General features: G+C 34.0%; 2 protein-coding genes across 2 annotated transcripts in view; both read right to left on the bottom strand.

The window, feature by feature from the left end:
* Positions 1–1,766: 1,766 nt before the first annotated feature.
* slc6a19a.1 (solute carrier family 6 member 19a, tandem duplicate 1) lies at positions 1,767–14,957 on the bottom strand. The gene is made up of 13 exons (XM_016520730.1): positions 14,747–14,957; positions 12,608–12,748; positions 12,353–12,490; positions 10,721–10,902; positions 9,798–9,908; positions 9,560–9,672; positions 8,409–8,537; positions 7,207–7,363; positions 6,864–7,068; positions 5,552–5,711; positions 3,941–4,103; positions 2,045–2,292; positions 1,767–2,010 (listed from the first exon to the last, which is right to left on the bottom strand). Exons 1-12 carry the CDS (start codon positions 14,949–14,951, stop codon positions 2,092–2,094), a joined length of 1,905 nt encoding a protein of 634 aa, XP_016376216.1. The 5' UTR covers positions 14,952–14,957; the 3' UTR covers positions 1,767–2,010; positions 2,045–2,091.
* Positions 14,958–24,141: 9,184 nt separating this feature from the next.
* The window catches only part of LOC107714769 (sodium-dependent neutral amino acid transporter B(0)AT1-like), a 24,282-nt gene continuing 22,877 nt past the window's right edge, over positions 24,142–25,546 (bottom strand). Inside the window, exon 11 of the mRNA XM_016520731.1 lies at positions 24,142–24,398. Within this exon, the coding sequence (XP_016376217.1) occupies positions 24,158–24,398 (241 nt within the window). The 3' untranslated portion in view covers positions 24,142–24,157. The remainder of the gene's footprint in view (positions 24,399–25,546) is intronic.

Below are 25,546 nucleotides of genomic sequence, written 5' to 3'. Positions count from 1 at the left end.
CAGTGGCAATAAAAACAAATAAAATCAGAAAACGTGCGAAAAATGTATTAAATCATAAAAAGTCAAATAAATTTTATACAGTGGCAATAAAAACAAATAAAATCAGAAAACGTGCGAAAAATGTATTAAATCATAAAAAGTCAAATAAATTTTATACAGTGGCAATAAAAACAAATAAAATCAGAAAACGTGCGAAAAATGTATTAAATCATAAAAAGTCAAATAAATTTTATACAGTGGCAATAAAAACAAATAAAATCAGAAAACGTGCGAAAAATGTATTAAATCATAAAAAGTCAAATAAATTTTATACAGTGGCAATAAAAACAAATAAAATCAGAAAACGTGCGAAAAATGTATTAAATCATAAAAAGTCAAATAAATTTTATACAGTGGCAATAAAAACAAATAAAATCAGAAAACGTGCGAAAAATGTATTAAATCATAAAAAGTCAAATAAATTTTATACAGTGGCAATAAAAACAAATAAAATCAGAAAACGTGCGAAAAATGTATTAAATCATAAAAAGTCAAATAAATTTTATACAGTGGCAATAAAAACAAATAAAATCAGAAAACGTGCGAAAAATGTATTAAATCATAAAAAGTCAAATAAATTTTATACAGTGGCAATAAAAACAAATAAAATCAGAAAACGTGCGAAAAATGTATTAAATCATAAAAAGTCAAATAAATTTTATACAGTGGCAATAAAAACAAATAAAATCAGAAAACGTGCGAAAAATGTATTAAATCATAAAAAGTCAAATAAATTTTATACAGTGGCAATAAAAACAAATAAAATCAGAAAACGTGCGAAAAATGTATTAAATCATAAAAAGTCAAATAAATTTTATACAGTGGCAATAAAAACAAATAAAATCAGAAAACGTGCGAAAAATGTATTAAATCATAAAAAGTCAAATTAATTGAATACAGTTGCAATTAAAACAAATCAAAACAGAACACTTACGAAAAATGTATTAAACCATAAAATGTAAAATTAATATAAATATTTTAAAAATAAAATCTACCAAATAAAACTCACTAAAATGTATGAAATCATAACAATGTAAAGTTAAAATAAATAATTTAAAAATAAAAACAATCAAAATAAAACCCTAACTAACGTTGTTAAAAGTTTGGGAATCCCTGTCATAAAATAGTTTTAAGCAAAGAATTAAGCAGGATTCGTAGAATAAATTGTGTTTCAAATGACTATTCCAAGTCTTATTGTTCCTATAGTGTTGTTGTATGACAGTAAATATGTGAAATATTATTTTGTTGAAGAATTGTGTACAAATAAGCATGGGAGGTTATGGGAAACTAATTATTCCCGCCGCCGGGCTTCTTCGGAACTCAGTATCTTTAGCATGCGCTGATTGTGTTGTTTAGTGTGTTTGTTAGATAAGATATTACAGTAACTAGATTATCGGACTGTCCCGAGTTCACCGGTAAAACAAAAAGCCTCTGTTAGAACAAAGAGAACACAATGTATCAGCTTCTGATAATTATTAATTTAACACTGAAAGATAAGCGCTGTGAAGTCTTAAGGACAAACTGTTCTGTGAGTGCTGGTAAATTACTACAGCGTGTCCTGTGGGAAATGATGTCGATAACACACACTCTTTAAAAATAGAATTGTGCTACTGTTTTTAATAACGAGCGCGAGAATTTGAACTAAGTGGAATATGCGCGGCTTCCGGTTTCAGTTGCTCCGGTTATTCTAACGGAACAAAAAATGTCCGTTATGCTGTTTGATATCGGTATTCCTTGTCATTTGATCTGAAACTGGTATTCATTGTCATTTAATGTTAATTTATTATCATAACACAGTGCAATACGTTTTCCCGCACTTTGTTATTGTTGCAGTTATAGCGGCTAATGAAATTAGAAACAGAAATTAGCTTCGCGTTTCACAATAAGGTGGATAGAGACATTGAAAAACAATCATTGTTTATTATACATAAATATATACATTGCAAAAAGGATTGTGAGTATATAATACAAATGCAAAAGAGTTCAAAACCGGACGTAATTTCAAATGTTATTATATTGGGCGTGGCCTCATCGTTCCATACGGTCTACGATCTACGCTATTGTATTCACACGTGTTTCTTTTCCAGAAATGCTGCGCTCTTCTTTCTTCTCCTTGTCCTTCGAGCAGCATTTCCACAGAGCTCGGATGAGGGCGACTCCTGGGATGCAGAGACTGGGAATGCCGGCTAGGATGAAGATGATGCCGCTGATCCAGCTAGGATAGTTCACCTCTTTAAGAGTGGGGAAATTATCCTGTTCAGACAGAAGATGAGCTTAGTCTTCACATGCTTTACAAAGACGTCTCTCTAGCTGTGCGAAACAACTAACTTTGCTTCCGCAATGTGATCGTATTTCAGTGTGAAACATATGGAAGAAAAAAAAAATTTAATTGTGACATTTTTTCCCCTAATTCTTGTTATTTCTCATAATTCTGATTTTTACGTGCAATTCTGTAAATTATTTTAACAGTTTTATTCACGTTTTAATACATCTGTAGTGTTTTGATTTGTTTTTGTTTTAAAACTATTTAATTGTTTTCGTTTTACGACGTAATAGATTTTTAGGGTTTTATTTTGATTTGCTTTCATTTAAAAAAAGATTTATTTTAATTTTACATTTTATAGGTTAATATGTTTTTAGTGCGTATTTGATTTTTACATTATTTTAATTTTACATATTATGTTTTAAAATTGAAGATCGCCAGATTAAAAAAAAAGTCAGAATTGCACACTGTAAAAAAAATCCATAAAATTTACGGTAAAAAAACGGCAGCTGTGGTTGCCGGAATTTTATCATAAGAAATACAGTAGCAACATTTTAGGTTTTACGGTTTTAACTTGCATTTACAGGCCATTTAACAGGTTTTTACTGTAGCATTTTTACAGTCTTTTACCGTTAAATTCACGGTCATTTTTTACAGTGCAAGATATAAACTGAGAATTCTGACTTTTTTTCTCAGAATTCTGAGTTGGTTTTTTTTCCACCACAGAATAAAAAATAATCGCAATTCAGATTTTTTTCTTCCTTTTTTTCGAGTCTAAATTGTGAGACATAAATTCAGAATTGCATGAAAAAGTCTGAATTTTGAGGTGAAAAAGTCGCGGTTAACTTTTGTATTTCCTTGGCGGAAACAAACTTCCATAGAAACTGGATATTCAACAAGGATATTAGTTTAGTCTACTGGAAATTGATTGGGTGATGAAAATAAAAAAAAAAAAAAAGTTGTGAAGTACAGTTTTCGATTTGTTTTGTCAAGCGCTGATAACACTTTCATAGTAAAGGTGCGCTTACCATTACTGCGAAATTTCAATATTAATCCATACGAATGGAACAAAAACCTGCTTTTAAAATTTCGCATGGCCTAAATTTTGGCTCCACAAAATAAAATGTAATTGCGATTTTTTAAATTTTTTTTTTAATTTAAAATCTCACAACTCTTTTTTGTCGCAACCACAAACATTCTAATATTGAACACAAAGTTTCTCGGGGGAAGTTTTGTCTGTTTTTTCTCTCTCCCTGCCATGCAATAAAAATAATCGCAAATTTTTTTTAAGTCTCGCAATTCATACTTTTTTCCCTCTCACAATTCTGAGGTTTTATCTCGCAAGTCTGACTTTTTTTCCCATTTGCGAGAGAAAATGTAGAACTGTAAGATAAAAAGTCGCAATTACCTATTTTTATTTATTTATGTATTTTTATAACAAGCTTCCTTGTGTAAATGTGACTGCACTTTTAGTCATGTATTAAAGTAAATTTAGATTTCACGTCGACTTCACATCTTTCCGTTTTTATATTTTCATTTTTATATTGGGTATTAAATATTTTAGAAATAAGCTTAAAGTAATAATGTAAAAAAACATGCATTTGAATTTTCTAATGCAAGATATAGTCCCATACGTACCGATTCAGGGTCCCAGACGCTGTAGGTCAGCTGTTTGCTTACTGTAGTGACAAAGTAGAAGATCAGAATGACCAGGAGGATGATGGGACTGAGGAACCGCCACGAGACCTGCCAGAAGATGTTGGGCTTGTGTCCCACCATGAACTGAAGGTCCTCGTTAAACCTGGAGGATAGAGAGAGAACAGCTTTACCTTTCTTCTCAGCACTTGAAAACATCAGGAGTTTCCATTATTTATCTTTTGCGTCTATCAAAACACAAGCTGTTACTGTTTATTGCATTAAATTACTGCATGAACCAGAACTGGAACTGTGAATAATGTGCAGAACAAGATCAACTAGAGGAGTAAAGTTAGTAAACAAACTTTGATGTTGGCTTGACAAAGCCTTGTTTAAACGTTTGAAATAACATGATTATTACACGTTTTAGCTAAAGTGTTTAAGCAAGTTATTTCATGATTTAACATGTTTCTAACATTTTAACACCACTGATAGCATGATTTAACATTTTGTTAACATAATTTAACACGTTGTTACCATGTTGCTAGCATAATTTAGCACATTTTTAGCGTGTTTTAACATGTTGCTAGTATGATTTTGTGCTTTCCTAACATGTTTTGGTATGTTGCTAGCACGTTTTAGCATGTTAACATGATTTAGCACATTGCTAACATGAGTTTGCACATTGTGAGCATATTTTTAACATTTGACAATGTTGTTAGCATAATTTAACACGTTTCTAGTATGTTTTAGCATGCTGCTAGCTTGATTTAGCAAATTGATAGCATGTTTTAATGTGTTGCTAGTTAACGCTGGTAGCTGGTTTTAGCATGTTGCTAGCACGTTTGAGCACATTTCTAGCATTTTAACATGTTTTAAGCATGATTTAGCATGTTGCTAGCATTTTTAGCATGCTGTTAAAATGTTGCTAGCATTATGATGTTGCTAACACATTGTTAGCATATTGCTAGCATGATTTAGTACATTAACATTTTAGCATTTTGTTAGCATGAATTAGCATGTTGTCTTAGGATAGTCATTCAGCTTTGCTAGAGACAGACAGCCTAAACACTCTATAAGACTTATTGTACAAAAGTTTTGACCCCCTCAATGAAAGTCTATAGGACTTTTCATAGTTTTGATTGGTTTACGAAAACCGAAAGTCATAAAAGATATAGCAACCAGTCTGAATGTCTGACCTAGGTTCAGTGGTTGTAGCTTGAAAACTCTTGGAGGAGATACTGACTAAATTTAGTCTCAGAAGAAGAAGCAGCAATTTAAATAGGATTTCAGTATGTTGTCAAGCCAACCTAATAAAATTTAGATATTTCTGATAAAATCCGAGAGCTTTCTGACCCTCCATAGACAGCAAGGTTACTACCACGATCAAGGTCCAGAAACATAGCAAGGACATCGTTAAAAAATCCGGGGTTCAACCGTAATTTTACGAAGCTATGAGAATACTTTTTTGTGCGCAAAGAAAACAAAAATAACGACTTTATTCAACAATTCTTACGGGTTTGGGACAACATGAGAGTGAGTAATTAATGACAGAATTTTCATTTTTGGGTGAACTAACCCTTGAAACAGCTTCGATTTCAAGTTGGTTTTTACCTGTCAATCCCATAGACGTAAACCACAGCGATTATCTCGCAGAGGGCGATGACCAGCAGAGGAATAGAGCCGGCGAAGCCATCGAACAGAGCCAGCCAGTAGTTACCAGAGGACTGGACGAATACGAGCGCCGCCACGAAGGACACAACACAAGTCAGACCTGAAAAACATCAGCAGGTCAGCTGATCAGTGTTGGGGAAAGTTACTTTTAAAAGTAATGCATTACAATATTGCGTTACTCCCTACAAAAGTAACTAATTAGTTACTTTTTATGGAAAGTAATGCGTTGTTACTTTAGAGTTACTTTTTACATTTGGGCAGGGCTTGCTTGTTTATATATATTCTTCTTTTACAAATGTAAAAGCCCTTTCACACCAAAAGTGAAATGAATACGGCTCAAGCTGAAGGAAATGTAAATTCACGTCTGTACAGTAGAGGGCGCTGCTCAAACTAATCACATGAAGAATATGACGCAGGAGAAGAAAGTTCAACACTATTCAGCAATAACACAAATGTCATTTTTGCTTAGTATGGCTGAGTTGGATCATCGAAGGTCAGTAGCAACGACATTAGTTAATAAAATGGGATTAAATACATAAATGATATTTGTCTTATTTAACATATTTAATTATTGCAGGTTTGTATAATATTCTGAGTTTGCATTTGACTGTATTTATTGATTTTGAGGAACGCTGAATCTGTTTATGAGTAAATACATGTGTATTTACGTGTAATTACACGATTTATCTCAACATGGCAACACGAGAGCCATCAGCCAATACATGGGAAGCAAACTGGAAAAAGTTACTTATTCGAACAAGTAACTCAGATATTTCCTTCTAAATTAAAAAGTAATGCGTTAAGCCCCGTTCACACCAAGAACGATAACTATAAAGATAACGATATTAGCGTCCACACCAGCGGACGATATCGTCTGTTTATTCTAAGCGCACGCTCGTCTGCCGCTTTAAATTCTCCAGCTCGTTACAGCAGGATGGATTCTGATTGGCTGTTAATTTTGTATCGTTCATCAGATGGAGAAACATCGTTTTGAAAGTGATTCCAACGATATCGTTTCTCTGTGCCTTTATCGTTATAGCTGTGGTGTGTGGACTCGCCACAATTTTTAGAACTATATCTTTATCGTTATCTTTATAGTTATCATCCTTGTTGTGAACGGGCCTTTACTTTACTAGTTACTTGAAAAAAGTAATCTGATTACGTAACTTGCGTTACTTGTAATGCGTTACTACCCCCAACAGCTGATATTCATCCGCTGTGATTGGAAGTGGTTTGTGGTTGATGTGTTTACCAGTGAAGAGTTCTTTAGGCCATTTTTTGGGGAGCAGGTTCAGGTCCTGCAGCGGCGCCACGACTCCCTCAATGTTCCCGAACATAGTGGACAATCCCAGACAGAAGAGCATGATGAAGAACAGCACTGACCACAGAGGAGAGATGGGCATCTTAGTGATGGCCTCGGTGAAGACGATGAAGGCCAGACCGGTTCCCTCAACTCCCTGAAACCAAACATCAGTGCAGCTGTTCATCTGGAGATCTTAACTCAGATTCTGGAAGCTCAGAGTGACTTAGTGAAGGATGGGAGATGGTTGACTTAGGGTTAGGGTTAGGCAACTGATTAGTGATTTCTGTCGTACCTCGCTGAGAAACGTCTGCATGTCGCAGGTCTTCAGCTGGAGCTCCTGAAAGATGGCTGGTGCTGTGCTGTTGAGATGCTGAAGAAAACTGTCGTAGTTGCTCTCCGTGATGTTTCCCTCCGGCAGATCAAACGCGTTAATCAGCGTCAGGATGTTACTGTCAGAAAGTATAATACAATGAGGTCACACTACCATTCAAACATTTGGAGTCAGTAAGAGCTTCTGAAAGAAGGCTGCATTTATTTGATCGAAATATTGCAATTTAAAGTAGCTGTTTTTCTGTGTGAATATCTTATAAACTAATTGATTCCTGTGATCAAAGCTGTATTTTCAGCATCATTACTCCAGTCTTCAGTGTCACATGATCTTCAGAAATATTTCTAATATGCTGATTTGCTGCTCGAGAAACATTTCTGACAGAAACAATAGCACTCATAAGAACACGAGGAAACTAAGAAATACAATTTTCTATTAAGATGTTTTATTTTGTCTATGAAAAATGACTGGAAAAGGGTAAAGAATTCAAAAACGTGTTTGTCCTGTTCTGACCATAGTTTAAAACCACAATTAACAGTCGCATGTCTACAACTTTCACTTAGGAGCAAAACTATGCCTTTAAATTTGAACGAAATAAAAATGTGATTAACGATATCGACTTGACATGAAAAAAAAAAAATTATCGTGATAATTACTTTATATAGGCATATCGCCCAGACCTTTTTTTATTCAAAATATAAACAAACGTGTTAATTATATTATGAAATATCTGGTATTCCAACTCTCAGATATGGTCAAGTGAATGTATTAGATCGTTTAAACACCTTTATAATGATTATGTTAGTTGGTGTATAACCGGCGATCGGCGCCGCCATATTAGTTCGCAGAGCTGCTTTTGAGATCTCCCAAAAGACATAGAAGTAAGTGGCCAGTGAAGAATAGAGTACTTTATAGTTACCTACACAATGTGTATTTAAATGTCTGAAACCTAAAATAAACACAATGTGGTTAAAAACACCGAAAAGTTGTGATGTCTTCTAAGCGCTGAGCGCGAAAGCAGATTTGAATTTCGCTGTTGGTCACGTGACGCGCTGACCGTTATAATCACATCGCGTCAAACCGTTAATGAAAGTATTAATTTCTTAAAAGAGAATAATCTTACAGACTCGAAGCGTTTGAGCAGTGTCGTGAATGTAAGGACGTACCTCTCCAGACACGAGTCGTACTTCTCCGTGGCTCTGAAGCCGATGATGGAGTAAATGACGGTGGCGGAGTAGACGGAGGTCAGGCCGTTGATGATGGAGATGGTGACGGCATCCTGCTCACAGTTATTACTGATGGAGAAATAATCATTTTACTCGAAATATGTACAATATAAGCTGCTGTATATGAGCTCTTGTCATAGTGAGCTGCCTATAGGTAACGTTTTAAGGCATTCGCCTTGTTTCCGACTATATAACTTGATTAAATATTAATAATTAAACAATTAATTAGAACAAAATGAGAATAATGCATGAAACATTTGCGAGTAAAGCACTGCTTCCATATCATATGTTCACGATATCCCAAAATTCGAATTAAAATGGATGGAAACATAGCTGTAAAGTAGATGTTCTCTTGAGCAGCGCGTTGTTTCGTTAATTGAAATGAAAAATTAAACGAGAATTAAAGATGTTGCATAGGCAGCTAACTGAAATAAAGTTGAACTACTAAATTTATGTAGCCTAATAAACTAAAACAAATCTAAATTAAAAGTAAATATCTAAAAACTAACCGAAATAAAATACGTTCAAGTTGGTGTGCTAAAATGACTAAAACTGAAATAAATATCAATTAAATTATCAATACTACATATAAATAAAAATAACCAAAATACATAACGGGGTTATTAAAATTTTGACTAAAATTAGAAATGTTGCCTTATGAAGTAACTCCCCCCCATTAAATATGTATATAATATGCCTGTATATATAAGTTGAAGCATTAAAATGACTAAAACTGAAATATAAATATAAAAATGTAAATAATAATAATAAGGACGGGAAAAGCAAGTAACAAAATTACTAAAACTTGAACTAAAATTACAAAAAAAAAAATAATGAACAGAATAGATATACCAGATACCTGAATAGATATTTAAAAGAAAAAAACGAATAAAAAATGACAAAAGCACGCAACAAAATTAAGTGAAGCTCTCTCAGCTTAAACTAAAATTACAAAGTAAAAAATAATAAACCTGAATAAATATTTTTTTTAAAAACTAATAAAAATGACAAGAGCAGCAACAAAATCAAGTGAAGCTCTCTCAGTAGGCAGCTTCTCATGTAGTCATCAGCGTGTGTTTCAGAAGACTTACTGGACCGAGTTGTAGCTGGAGAAGGAGATGAGGCCGCCGAAGGCCAGAGAGAAGGAGAAGAGCACCTGAGCTCCAGCGTCCAGCCACGTGGTCGGGTTCATCAGCTCATTCACCTTCAACAGAGAAGCAGACGCACGCGTCAGAGCTCAGTGAGTTCATACACACACACACACACACACACACTCACACTCACACACACACACACACACACACACACAGGGTTAACCGCTGAACGTACGTCTGGAGTGAAGAGGAACTTGACTCCGTTCACAGAGCCTTTCAGCGTCAGCGCTCGTATCAGGAAGATGGTGAGAACCAGGTACGGTAACGTGGATGTGATGTACACGGCCTGAGGAGAGCAGGAGATAATCACATTCATTTCTATTGCGTGTGTCATGCTGTAAAATTCATCAGCTATGAAACAAACTCCATTTCAGTTGTAAAGCAGCTCCACAGAAGACAATAGAGTCAGAGTAATTCAGTTCAATGATGATTCAATTCAATAAATGTCATTGTTGCAGAGTTCGTCGATTGTGAAACAATTCCGTTTTAAACGGAACATTCCTACGAAGTTCTGTAAAAGTTAGAAATAAATTAACTGTAAGCACTAGTTGAAGTAGTAAAATTACTAACTAATAAATAAATAAAATTTAAAGCTAAATAGAAATATATATAAAATAATACTTTTATTTATAAAGGATGCTTTAAATTGATTAAAAGTGATGATAAGGACATTTATAATGTTACAAAAGATTTCTATTTCAGATAAATGCCGCTCTTCTGAACTTTCTATTCGTCAAAGAAACCTGAAAAAATTAAATTCGGCTGTTTTCAACATAATACATAAAAAAAAAAAAATCAGAATATTAGAATAATTTCTGAAGAATCATGCGACTGGAGTAATGATGCTAAAAATGCAGCTTTGATCACAGAAATAAATTACATTTTAAAATATAGTAAAAAAAATTGTAAAAATATTTCACAATTTTACAGTTTTTGCTGTTCTTTGGATCAAATAAATGCAGGCCTGGTGAGCAGAAGAGACTTCTTTAAAAAAACACTAAAATTCTTACCGTTCAAAAACTTTTGACTGCTACTGTAAGCTTGTTAGCTGTGAAGCTATTGATAATATTACTGAATATGAGATGTGTGTTGCCTTACCTTCCCGGTGGTCTCGATGCCTCTGATGCAGCAGACGTACAGGACGGTCCAGGCGCAGAACAGACACAGCACCAGCCACCACTGCAGACCTCCAGAGTCCTCGATCGCCGCCGAGCTGTTCAGAGTCTCTCTGTACCAGAAATAATCCACCGGAGAACTGCGAGCGCACTCCGGCTCCAGACCTGCGGAGAGACACGCTCAGCTTCACACATGCAAATAACCTTAATTACATTCATGTTAGATTAAATGACGTTAGCAGCATTGCTTTTCAATGCTTTGCTTTAAGACTGTGTCTTAAGAACTAGTTTGAGCAACTAGCAGTTACCAAGGGGGTTACTTTTTCAATGCAAATAAGACTTTTCATAACTGAATTTAAAGCGTTATGACCAGTCTTGAAGAAAAAAAATTAGTTGACTAACTTTTTAAGACTAGTTTAAACAGTTTATGCAACCGGCCCCAGGAACATGAATTAAGAATGTAAATTATTTTTTATTTTATTTATTTTTTTTAGCTTTATTGCATTTAATATTTTGAATTAACTCTTATTTTTATGTTTTCAGTATTCATTTTAGTTTTGGTAATTTTATGTGTTTTTGTAATTTTTTTATTAGTTTTTGTTTTCTATTTTTATTTTTATTTCAGTTTTAGTAATTTTAGTACTTCAACCTAAACATTAATATTAGAAATGTTGCTTTGGCAACAAACTGAAATCTGTTTATATTTTCATCTAATGTTTATATTTCATTTTTATATCAACTTTTCTAATTTTAATGATTCAGTTTTTGTCTAATATTTATATTTAATTTTATTTCAACATTTTTAATTTTAACATTTAATTTTTTCATCTATTTCTTTTATTATACAAATTTTAACTTAGGTTTGTCATCTAATACTTATATTTTATTTTATATCAGCATTCCTAATTTTAACAATTAAGTTTTCATCTAATATTTGTTTAATTTTATTTCAACATTTCTAATTTTTTACTTTTTAATCTTTTCATCTAATTTCTATATTTTTATATCAACATTTCTAACATTTTAGAAATACAAGTTTATATGACATTTATATTTTTATTTTATATCAGCATTTCTAATTTTAATGTAATGTTATTTTATTTCAACATGTCTAATTTTAAAATGTTTCTAATCTAATGTATATATATATATATATATCTCATTTTAACATTTAAGTTTTTCATCTGATGCTTTTATATTATTTCAGCATTTCCAATTTTAACGTTTACATTGAAGTTTTTAATCTGATATTTTATTTCAGCTTTTCTTCACTTAAAGTCTTGATATATGCATTAATTATGTCTTGTAATTCACCTTACAATGCATTGTATGATCACATCACACATGTTATTTATTCATTGTTATACCTTTAGAAATAATAATGCATTAAAACACATGACAAACAACTGATTTCAGATGCAACAAGGAATCTGCAAATATTATAACACATTTTAACGTTAGTTACCACAATTTATGAGAATATATAATGCATTATAACATGTTTTATGAATAGCTTTATAATGCATTCTACTTAAAGCTTCAAGGTAACGTGTTACTATGTTGTTTAATAGTTGCAATCATCAGTAACGCTGGTGCTGCTGTGAGCTGCAGATACCTGTCCTGTTGGCGTTGACGGGACACTGACTCCAGGGTAAAGGATCCTGCAGAGAGTTGAAGAAGTACCACATGACCCAAGCCATGATGGTGTTGTAGTACATGCCCACGATGAAGGACGCCAGCATGGAGGCGATGCCTGCACAAACACACAGACGTGAGGCTTTACAAACAGCAGACTGTGCAGGAAAGGATGATTTGAACTCAGTTCAAGTCGAGGTGGTTTCCCACACGTTTATGACTCTTCGTGACTCACCGACTCCGGTCAGATACGGGCTGATGGACCTCCAGACGCCGACGCTGCCCTTCCTCAGTCTCTGACCGATGGCAAACTCCAGATGCAGCAGCGGGACTCCCTCCAGAACCAGGAGGATCAGGAACGGGATCATAAACGCTCCTGAAACAGCCAGCAGGAGACATGGCCCATTATGCTCACATCAGCCGTGAAACCATTGATGGATGGAGTTTTGGTAAGGGAATTATTTTATTAATGTCTACTAATTTTAATTTTGAATATTATTTTTAGTTTTTACATACTTTTAAAAATGATTGCATTCTTGAATTTAGCAGGTGCTTTTTTCAAAGCAACCTACAACATTGGAATATGTGACCCTGCAGCACAAAAGCAGTCTGAAGCCCAAAATACATTGTATGGGTCAAAATTATACATTTCTCTTTTATGCCAAAAATCATTAGGATATTAAGTAAAGATCATGTTCCATGAAGATATTTAGTAAATTTCCTACCGTAAATATATCAAAACTTAATTTTTGATTAGTAATATGCATTGCTAAGAACTTCATTTGAACAACTTTAAAGATGATTTTCTCAATATTTAGATTTTTTTGCACCCTCAGATTCCAGATTTCCAAATATTGTCCTATCCAATCAAGCTTATTTATTCAGCTTTCAGATGATGCATAAATCTCAATTTCAGAAAAATTGACCCTTATGACTTTTTGTGCTCCAGAGTCACATATTTAGTTAGTTACATTTATGCATTTAACAGACACCTTTATCCAAAACAGACTACAATAGAGGTATTTATTTATTATTTTTTAATTTTACATTTATGCACATGGCAGATGCTTTTCTCCAAAACAGCTTAGAAATGCATTTATTTATTTATGCATTTACTAGATGCTTTTAGTCAAAGCCACTCACAAAAGTATTTATCCATATATTAAATATTAATATTTGACTCTTTTATCAGATATTTAAATTTATGCATTTGGCAAACACTTTAATCCAACGCAACTTAAATGTGCTCGGATTACTGATTTTTGGCTATTTTAATGCATTATATTATAATATAATTATACACATTTATAATAATTGTAGAGAATTTTTTTTTCTCCAAATAAGTGATTTTTGACGTTTCTTGGGTGGATCCTCTCAGGTTATTTAATGACTACAGGAATATTTAATCGCTATACATTAACCTTATCACTCATTTACACAAACTAGTGACTGGTTGCATAAACTGCTTAGACTAACTAGTCTTACGAGTCAGTTCTACAAAACTACATTTTTTAAGTCAATTACATAAAAACGTAGATTGGTCTAATTCGACATTAAGAAGTAAGTTTGATTATCCTGTAACTAACTGCTGGTCAGCCTATTTTTTATTACAGTTATTGAAAGATTTGGTAACGCTTTATTTTAAGGTGTCCCTGTTACAGTGTAATTATACAGTTAAGTACTGAGTGATATTAATTAACTACATGCACTTACTATAGGGTTAGGGTTACTTGCATGTAATTATGCATAATTACATGCAAGTAACCCTAACCCTATAGTAAGTGCATGTAGTTAATTAATATCACTCAGTACTTAACTGTATAATTACACTGTAACAGGGACACCTTAAAATAAAGTGTAACCGAAGATTTTTGGCATTGACCGGGATAAGAGATGAATAAAAAGCACCTAAATACAAATCCCTGAATCGCTCATGTGTTTACCCTTAAAAATAATTTAGGCTGTAAAATCAAATGAAGCTATAAATCATAACTAGGCTGCATTCATGCATTCAAAGTTTCTCTCTCATTTCCCTTTTTTTCCCCAAATTTGAATCTTTGTACCTGTTTGGCGTTTTAATTTTTCAGTCATAGCGAGTAGGATCCAGTTCGTTTACGTTTATGCATTTAGCAGACACTTTTATCCAAAGCAACTTACAATAGAGGTATTTATTGATTGATTGATTATTTTTTAATTTTACATTTATACACTTGGCAGATGCTTTCATCCAAAGCAGCTTAGAAATGTATTTATTCATTCATGCAATCAAAGTTTCTCTCTCTCTCTAATTCCCCTTCTTTGACTCTTTGTAGCTGTTCCCCGTGTTATTCTTCAGTCATAGCGAGCGAGTAAGAGGTGTGTTTCTCAGCCTCACCTCCTCCGTGGCTCTGGCAGAGGTACGGGAACCTCCAGACGTTCCCCAGCCCCACGCAGAAGCCCACGCAGGTCAGCATGTACTGGGCTTTGTTGTCCCACTGCGGCCGCTCTCCAGCCTCCTCCAGCTCCAGCTTCTCCAGCTCGGCGTGAGACGGGATCCGCTCGTCCAGACCCGGGTTCGGGAGCTTCAGCTTCAGCTTCATGTCGTCTAGCAGGTATGTTCAGGACTGCGCTCCTCAGGGAAGTGCTGGAGATAGTAACGGGGATCTGGGTATTAATGACCTTTAGCACTCGCCCCTCCGTCCCGGGACGTCTGAAGTGTTTCGTCAGCAAGATAAAGGCTGGATGAAAGCCGGAGCTGCTGAAGCTGGTTAATGTGTAATGTTCTCTCACGCCTGGGTTATTTCTGACTGTCAGACGCTTCATTTATTCCTATTCAGTGTCATTCAGAGAGCTTTCAATTAGCTTTTATTTATTTTATTTTTTTTCAGTTTTCGTCTTGTGTGTTTTTGTCATTTTGAAGTTTTTTCATTTCAGTTTTATTTATTTCATTGCATCGAGTGAATCTAAACACAAATGGCAACTATAGCTAAACTAAAATAACATTTGATTAATTCTATATATGTGTAAAACAGAAATGTTTTGTATGCTCGGTTTGAAAATTAATCATGTAAATACGTTTATTTTTATTCCTAGTGTTGTTTTAGTATCATTGATATACTATTGTAGTTTTTATTAATATTTTGAGTTTTTTTATGTTCAGTTTTTGTTTTAATTTTAGTTAAAGTTTAAGTAATTTTGCTGTATGTTTTTGTCATTTTTATTAGTATTTTTTAACATGTCTGTATAGTTTTTTATTTTCTTAGTTATTTTAGTACTTCACGTTAAACTAAATGGAAATGAGAAAAGTTGTCTTGATAACTAGCTGAAATAAAATAAGCTTAAAGTGGAAGTGAAGCAGTCAGTTAAGTTAACGTTATTTAGTAAAGTGATTTCCACTTTGATTAAAAAATATATAACAAACATGATTAATGTAACCATTTTAAAGAAAAAAGGATGTTTTATAGCTTTTAGAGCAAGGGCGCCGCCATCTTGCAGTACCACCGCGTGTGACGTCACGGGGTTGGTTCGCTCCGATGGCCAGTGAAGTAATAGAAGCATTTCTTTACATTTTGATCACACGAATGTTATTTTAACACACAAATAATTTGGTTTTCACCATAATTTGGATGAATATTCAACATCAAACTGTCTATATGCTAAGTTTTGATCGCGGTATCCCAAACATTGTTTTCATAATGCCAGGCGCAACGTGATGTAAACAGACGACGCTTCATCATTCATGTTGCATTTTATTGTTATGTCAGACCATTAAGACATATGCATTACATTGACTGGTTCACCAGTTGTACACTGTAAAAAAAATTCCGTAAAATTTACGGTAAAAAACCGGCAGCTGTGGTTGCCATCGCGCCGGCGGCGCCGCACACACACACAAAGCCACAGCTGGGCTCGGACAGCACGTGAGTAGGCTACCAAATTGAGCTTTCTGTCGCGCCTTCATCAGCAAATGCACACAAAGCACTTTACTGGTGCGGTTTCTTCAACCCCTAATACTGCTCGGTCCCATCGCCGTATCGGCTCAAATGCATAGGCAATTGCACTTATTATGGACTTAACAGTGCTTTCAATGTAATCTTCCTCCATTTCAAAACAAGCGTGTGTTCAAAATGTAAAGAAATGCTTCTATTACTTCACTGGCCATCGGAGCGAACCAACCCCGTGACGTCACACGCGGTGGTACTGCAAGATGGCGGCGCCCTTGCTCCAAAAGCTATAACAAAACAACCTTTTTTCTTTAAAATGGCTACATTAATCATGTTTGTTATATATGTTTTAATCAAAGTGGAAATCACTTTACTAAATAATGTAAACTTGACTGACTGCTTCATTTCCACTTTAAGGTTTTGTATATATTTTATTTATTTATTTTAAGAAACAGTAATGTCTTTGTCTGGAAATGAATCATGTAAATAAGTTTGATTTATTCCCACCAGTGCTATTTTATCACCACTAATATACTATTAATTATACCACTAATAATAATAATATTATTATTATTTTCAGGTATTGTTTTAATTTTAGTTAAAGTTTTAATAATTTTGTTGTGTATTTTTGTAATTTTTATTATTTTTGTTTGTGTCAGTATATACAGTTTTTATTCATTTTTATTTCAGTTTGAGTTGTTTTAGTACTTCGTTAAACTAAAAAAAAATATATATATATTTTTTTTTTCTAAAAAGTTACTGTGGCAACTACCTGAATTAAAATAAGTATTTTATTTTATTATTTAAGTTAAAGTTTTTATCTGCATGGTCTGAAAATTAGGTTTAATTTATTCCTAGCAGTGTTATTATAGTATTGTTATATACTATTATAGTTTTTAATCATATTTTAAATTCATTTTAATTTTTATATTTTTAGTTTTCTTTTTTAGTTAAAGTGGACCCAAGTAAACCACATATACGTGAAAAAGTAAAGTAAGGGATTGCTCTTATTTTTCTGTAATTTAATTACAGTTACTTCTTATGTAATTGAACTTAAAACTGTGCATAGACTGTAGAACATTGATATACAATGCAATAGTGGGTTTAACATCAAACTTTAAAGTCTAACCTTAAAATGCATGCTTTTTATGTCCCCTTCTCACTTTAAATACTTTGGTGAGCTGAATATTGGTAACACTTTAGTGTCCAGTTCTCACTATTAACATGCATGAATATTACTGGGATATTGGCTGTTTATTATTACTTAAGAAGCACATATTAATGTCTTACTCTGCAAGACCTTATTCTAAATCCTTAATCCTACCCAGTTCTTAAACTACTTTATTAAGCATTAATAAACAGTAATTGTTAACAGTAATAACAGTATATTGAGGCAAAAGTCATAAGTGAGAATTTGACTCTAATCTAAAGTGTACCTGAATAATTGATGTAGTTATCTGTTATTTATTTGAAAGAATTAAAATAATAGTTTCATGTCTATCCTCGTATCATTCATTAACTTTGATATAGGATTTAGAAAGTAATTAGTAATAAGTAATTAAATACTTTTTGGAGAGAGTAATCTAATTACACTGTTGAAGATGTAATTAGTAACTAGTAATTAATTACTTTTTTAGAGTAACTTACCCAACACTGGTCACACTCATCCGAGAACAATGATTATAGACCTGTAGCGATAACTTCAATTGTTATGAAATGTTTTGAAAAAGGCATATGCACGCCTTCTTTGTACTGATTTTAGTTCAGCTTTTAATTCATTACAGCCTTATTTATTGTTGGATAAACTAAAGCAGATGCAGGTAAATCCTTTCATTATAAAGTGGTATTTCTCCTTTTTTAACAAATAGAACGCAACAGGTTAAGGTTAATAGGAAATAAGCCAGGGGCTGCGAGGGGCGGTATTATTCGCTCGCTGGAACAAAAACTTTCGCCTACTCTCCTGTTAAGTTTGCACTACTCAATGCCAGACTTTTTATTTTTGACAGAGACCTGGCAGAAATGCTGGGGATGTCATGCCTCTAGGAGAACTAACTCCAGCGGACTGTACCTTTCATAATACTCCAAGGTCTGTTGGCCGTGGTGGTGGTTTAGCTACTGTGTTTAGGAACCATTATCATTGCAGATTTTTGCATGTTGACGCCTTTACAACCTTTGAAGTGCAGCTAATGAAGATCGATCAAGCTTGTCCGATACTTTGTGCACTCACCACCTAAATATAATAAGGACTTCAGAGTTTTTGTCAACATTGGTACCTCATTGTGACAGATTGTTAATCCTGGGAGATTTCAATATTCATATTTGCTGTGAAACACAACCTTTAGTCAAGGAAGTTTAGTGTATGGTGGATTCCTTTAATTTGACACGGCTAGTTACAGGTCCTACTCGTACACTGAACAAAATTATAAACGGTTGCCAGCCTAAGGCACACCTGTGCAATGATCATGCTGTCTAATCAGCATCTTGGTATGCCACACCTGTGAGGTGGATGGATTGTCTTGGCAAAGGAGAAGTGCTCACTAACACAGATTTAGACAGATTTGTGAACAATATTTGAGAGAAATAGGCCTTTTGTGTACATAGAAAAAGTCTTAGATCTTTGAGTTCAGCTCATGACAAATGGGGGCAAAAACAAAAGTGTTGCGTTTATAATTTTGTTCAGTGTATAAAAGGTCATACGCTTGATCTGGTGTTAACGTCTGGTTTACACATGAGCAATCTTGAGGTGTTACAATCTGGATGTTCTGATCATAGTTTTGTTTTATTTGAATCTCTGCAGCCACATCTTATCTCTCCTCCCCCAGAGAGTCTGCATTTTACTCGTGTTATTACCTCTTCTAGTCCTCGAGATTTACGCTTCCACATATCGCTCTCAAAATACAGATGTGTTAACTAGTACTATGGGTTCATCACAGCCGACGGAAGTATTTAATACAACTTGTGCTGATATTCTGGACCAGGTAGCTCCGCTCAAATCACTGGGATCTAGAAAAAATATAAATATCCAGCCCTGGCTAAATGATCATACCCGCTCTATTAGGCGGCAATGCAGGAAAGCAGAGCGTAAGAGGAAGAAAGATAAACTTAGAGTCTCATATGAAATGTTCTGTGAATCCTTAAAACATTTGCAAATTGCTGTTAACAATGCTAAATCGAATTATTTCCCTGAAATAATTGCTAAGAATGCCCATAGAATGCCCAGGTAAGGTTTTAGAACAGTCGATTCTGTCCTGAACCCTACCACAGTCGGCTACTCTGCTTCAACACCTGAGATTTGCGATAAGTTCCTTGAATTTTTTTCCACAAAAAATTAATTAGAGCACAAATATCACCACCAGTCGTGGTTCGTTCTGAATCCCTGTTGCCTTTTAGTTCTTTTAGTTTCTTCATTGAAACCTACAAATTCTTCTATGGATATCATTCCGTCACGTTTTCTTAAAGATATTTTTAATTCGGTTGCCCCCGTCATATTGGCCATTATTAACAGACCAGTGGAGTGGTTCCCACAAGTTTTAAACATGCTGTGGTGCAGCCTCTCCTGAAAAAACCTAATTTGGATCCTGATATCCTAAATAATCACAGGCCCATTTCAAAGTTGCCATTTCTATAAAAAATTCTGGAAAAGGTCATTTATTTACAGCTTTCTTCTTATCTGACTGATTGTAACATGCTTGATAAATTTCAATCAGGATTTAGGGCTTTTCATAGTACCGAGACTGCTTTGATAAAAGTAACAAATGATATCCTGTGCTGCTTGGATTCCGGAGACAGGGTCATCTTAGTTCTTTTAGATCTCAGTGCAGCATTTGACACAATAGATCACGCCATTTTATTAAATCGTCTAGAGAGAGTGGTCGGCTTTCAGGGGGTTGCATTAAGCTGGTTCTCCTCATATCTTAAAGGTCGTATATTCTCAGTTAATATGGGTAAGCATAATTCATCCTCAACATTGATCACATGTGGTGTCCCACAAGGCTCCATTCTGAGTCCACTGCTTTTTTCTTTATACATGTTTCCTCTTGGCTCTATCTTTCAGAAATATGATGTCTCTTATCACCGTTATGCTGACGATACACAATTTTATCTTCCTGTCAAGTCTAGCAATGGAAACTCTACCATAAATCTTATCTCCTACCTGGAGGAAGTTAAAAGATGGTTGTCAGAAAACTTCCTAATGTTAAATGAAGACAAAACTGAGGCCGTTGCTTTTGGATCTTCATTGTGTGTCGCTAATATTGGAAACCAATTAGGTTCCCTGTCTTTAACACTACACAGCAGAGTCAAGAACCTAGGCGTTGTCTTTGATTCTGATTTATTATTTGATAAGCAGATAAATTCTGTCGTCAAAGGAAGCTTCTTTCATCTCCGATCCATCGCCAAATTAAAACAGTTTCTCTCAAAGAAGGACCTAGAAGTAGTGATCCATGCACTTATTACATCAATTCAATATATATGTATCTTATGAGTTTTTTATTTGTTGTTGCTTTTGATATTATTTGTTTATAAATTGTACAGCACTTTGGGTACAACACTTGTTTTAAAATGTGCTTTAAAAATAAATGTGAACTTGAACTTGAACTTGAAATGTTCACGCGTAATTTTACATTCCGACTTGTAAAAACCATTGACGTCCTTGTCCTTTTTATGAGCCATTTTCCGAAGCTTTCTTGCTTCTCAAGATGGCCACCGTCAATCACGTTTAATAAAAATACATTTTAAGTTTAATTATAACGCCGCATGTCCACGATTATTCAAACAATGAACAAATTATACAGCGAGCAAAGAACATTTACATTATTAAATTCAGTGAGTGTAAGCACTCTAAAAAAAAGCTATAAGCTATAATCAGTGATGGTGTCTGCAGTGTATGATGAATTAATCTCTTATTTGTACATCGCTTTGTACATCACTTTGTTGTTTCTGATGACAGAATTCGCCAAAGTGCACTGACCAAAACTTTTGCATATCAGCAATGTTAATATTTAGTAAAATCCCCTTAAATAATAAAAATATTAAAGAACCCTGATAGCACACGTACATTATGGAGACGTCTATTTGATGTCTGCATTTACATCTGCAAGATGTATTTTTTAGAGTGTTTGCTCATCTGCAATATGTCTATAGGACGTCTCCTATCAGATGTCAAATAGACGTCTATTAGATGTCTTTAAGATGTTTATGGTTTAGAATGTATGTGAAACTGACATCTTACAGATGTCTGTCAGATGTTAGATGCTTTCCAGATCAAGTGATCTTTAACAGACGTGTGCTATCTGGGAAAAAATTCTTGAACTAAAATCACAAAAGCACAAATATATATTGGTTCGCATAAAACTCTGTCTTCACTTGTATGTTAATCTATAAGAGTTTGGATTTTGTCAAAAATCTCTCACCGTGGCCCCGCCCTGCAACATTAAGCCCCGCCCCCAGCACCCCCCATATAAAATATGTTCCCGCGGCTATGCCAACAATTATGTTGTAAAATTTAGTGATGACACAGCTATTCTTAGCTTGTTATAAAGACCAAGACATATCATCTTATCACTCTGAAATTGAACAGTTTGTGGTGTGTTGCCCATCATCTTGTTGTCAATGTGAGGAAAACTAAGGAGATGATCTTTGATCCAAAGTTAATTGGAGATCAGAGTTCAGTTGCTATTCATAATGTTCCCATTATGCAGGTGTCCTCAGTGTTAAATGTCCATGTCGAAATTCTGTGTTCCAAGTTACAACAGAGATTCTTGAGAAGGCCGAGACTTTATGGTGTTAGCAGTAAGATCAAGCTGTACTGGAGAATGTGATCAGATATGGAATACATCTTTGGTAATGTGACAGTGCAGTTAAAGACTAAGCTTAGCTTATTCAAATAGCCATGAAGATCATGGGCATAAAGGAACATTCTTATCTGTATGAAAAATCATTGCTAAGAGAGGCATATAAGATCTTAAACGATATTCTGCATTTAGAATGCAGAGATGCAGACTTCATAGGTTTAGGAATTCGTTCATTCCTTCTGCAATTAGGCCACTAAATAGTAGTAAGTGAAATGGTATTGAGGTTTTACTGAGATGTTTGTTTATGTGTTTGTGCAGCCTAATGTATTGTTTTAAGTGTGGTGATGCAGTGGCTGTATTTGGAGCCCAAGGTGAATTTCCCTGTGGGACAATAAAGCATACCTTACCTTACTGGAATCTGGAAACCGTTATTTGACCATAACTGCACTGTGAACGTTTTCACAAATCAAAATAGCGATGTAAATGAATCAGGGAAGGGTTTAACTGACCAACACCGCACTGTGAAATTTTCGCAAATCAGAATATTGAAGCCAAGTGCTCAAGGAAAGGTACAACCAAAACTTTATTGTCAAACAAAGTGTACAAGTGTATATGTGTATAAACTCATTTACCTAATGAACTGGAAAACTTTATTCACTGGAACAGCACCGTATGACAATACTATACAAAAAACGGGGGGCAGAGCAAAGATAAACACTGCCACGCAATAAAAAGCAATTGTGAAAGTTGTCACAAATCGAGCTCGACCTAAAACAATGTTTTTGTATTCCAGCAGTCTGCGTGTTTATTGGTAATAGACCTTAAACATGAAGAACGCCTTTCTTTCTAGCGGACTTACCAAGGGGTTTACTATGGAAGCCCGTTTCCGCCACTGAATAAAAAATAAAAGAGGTAATTGCGACTTTTTATCTCACAATTCTGACTTTTTTTCTCAGAATTGCGTGATATAAACTCACAATTGCAAGTTAAAAGTCATAATTGAGAGATATAATCTCGCAATTCTGAGAAATAAAGTCAGAATTGCGTGATATAAAGACTTTTTTTCTCGCAATTCTGACTTTATTTTTTTTTAACCCCCTCAAAATTGGACTTCAGAATTAAAAGTTTATATCTGAGAAAAAAGTCAGAAGTGTGAGATAAAAATTCGCAATTACCTTTTTTTATTTTTTATTCAGTGGCGGAAACGGGCTTCCATAGTTTACGGACAAGAGCTTTGCTGTGAAAAAATTCACAGATCTAGCTGGTGGAGATGACACCGGTTTCATTCCTCAAAGTGTCCAACTTTTGGAGCTATAGGCATTATAAAATCAAGAGTCGCTATGAAAAAAAACCCTGATTTCGGCCCGCAGGACAGCGTCACCTGAATTCACAAATCATGGAGAATGATATTCGGTATTATTTGCATTTCTATGACAGCGCACTGCGTATTTATAGTCAAAGGAAATCTGAATATCAAACCGCAAACTATCTTTACGAGAGTGAATCCCGCATAAATATGCGGATGTCATTCCCGAAACTTTGCAGGGTGTAGTCTATGTGTCCGAAAAATGAAAGTTTAATACAAATTCTGAATGGATTATACCCTAGAAAGTGCGCGAAGTGCGCTCCCTTTATCACTAAAAAACGTCACTCGTCTTCGTTTATCGCGATCTTACAAAGTTCCGTCATATTTCGGTATTACTCATTTATAATTTATTTATGCATTACTCATGCATTTATTTTATTATTCTTATGTATTACTTAATAATTTATATGATTTATAATTCATATGTATGTAATACTCAATTATAATTTATGTTTACGCATTACTCACTTTATACAGTACACTTTTATTTATTATTCTTAGTTTTTAATTTGTATTTAATTTGTATGTATTATGCTTTATTTATTTATGTTAAGTTATGCATGTTTATTGATCAGAGAAAATTAAGTTTTCAAACGATTTGGTGTATTTTTTAGAAACAAACAACATCTAACAATAATGTATTTTTTTCTTTCTTAAAACAGCTGAAATTATTGGACGTTTTCTGGGTGTTCAATCAACATCTGTCATAACAGGAATATTTTCGATCCTGCAAATCTATTGGCCATTTCTTGTAGTTTTCCTACAGAGGCAGCCATGCGTACCGACAGCGGGTCCCAGGCGATGTAGGTCAGCTCTTTGCTGATGGTGGTGACGAAGTAGAAGAGGAAGATCAGCAGCACTATGAGCGGACTGACGAGTCTCCACGTGGCCTGCCAGAAGAAGTTGGGCTTGTGACCGATCATGAACTTGATATCGTCGTTGAATCTGCACCGAATCAACACACAAATATCAACAGGTCAGTTTCACCTTATGTACTACCAATAATCTGCTCTCAGTCTCTTACATATATTCTCTTATATATGTGACCCTGGAGCACAAAACCAGTCATAAGGGTCATTTTTTTAAAACTGAGATTTACATATCATCTGAAAGCTGAATAAATAATCTTTCCATTATGTGTGTGTATTTATATAGACATAATAAATATACACACTACACACACATATATTATGTGAACAAAAACTTTTATATATATATATATATATATATATATATACTGTATATATACACACACACACATATATATATATTTCTGTAGTTCTATTCTGTTATAGTTTTAGTTCATTTAATTAAAGTAAAACTAAATGAAAATGAGAGTTGCTTTGGCATTTAGCTGAAATAAAATAAGATTGAATTTTATGGTTTTAGTTATAGTTAACTATAATGACTCATGTTCATATGTTTATTTGTGTGTGTTTACTAAGTTTTAGAAACATTTGAGTACATTCAGATTCTTTTGACTAAGTATTAATAATGTAGGAATTATGAATGACATTCTAACTTATGCATACTCATAAAGTATTATAGTTATGTTGTAATAAGTTTGAGTGTTATCAGCTCAGAGTGGATATCTTTACTGCTTTGTTAAATGCAAACATTGTACACAATCAAAATTAGTTTATTATTAAACTGGCATTGTTAAGAAGAACAAAAACACATCGTAAAAATACGTATAATACATGTACAATTACAGTTTTAAGACAGGACAATTTGCATGTACATATACTGTATATTATATTCACTATAAAGCACATAAACACTGACAAAACAACAGTATTTTATCAGAGATTAAGCACGGAAATTCCCCTAAATGTTTTTAAATGAAATATTACCTTATATAGAAGAACATTATCTTCAGAAAAATGTTTTTCACACATGAAAAAAAAAATTATAATAATAATTTATATATATATATATATATGTGACCCTGGAGCACACAAAACCAGTCATAAGGGTCAAATTTTTTTTAATTGAGATTTATTTACATCTTCCATTGATGTATGGTTTGTTAGGATAGGACAATATTTGGCTGAAAATCTGGAATCTGAGGGAGCAAAAAAATCTAAATATTG

This window comes from Sinocyclocheilus rhinocerous, unplaced genomic scaffold, assembly GCF_001515625.1.
Source record: "Sinocyclocheilus rhinocerous isolate Xijiao unplaced genomic scaffold, SAMN03320098_v1.1 scaffold359, whole genome shotgun sequence".
NCBI lineage: Eukaryota > Metazoa > Chordata > Actinopteri > Cypriniformes > Cyprinidae > Sinocyclocheilus > Sinocyclocheilus rhinocerous.
Note: the sequence above shows the minus strand (reverse complement) of the source record. Positions and strands in the feature narration are given on the sequence as shown.

What these genes read in the sequence shown, in the direction of transcription:
- slc6a19a.1 (XM_016520730.1), bottom strand. Translation starts at nt 14,951, where the DNA reads ATGAAGCTGAAGCTGAAGCTCCCGAACCCGGGTCTGGACGAGCGGATC. An exon ending in TGCAGACGTTTCTCAGCGAG is followed by an intron (nt 7,069 to 7,206) that starts GTACGACAGAAA and finishes GTTTGGTTTCAG; the next exon opens with GGAGTTGAGGGAACCGGTCT. An exon ending in GCGTCTGGGACCCTGAATCG is followed by an intron (nt 2,293 to 3,940) that starts GTACGTATGGGA and finishes CTGTCTGAACAG; the next exon opens with GATAATTTCCCCACTCTTAA.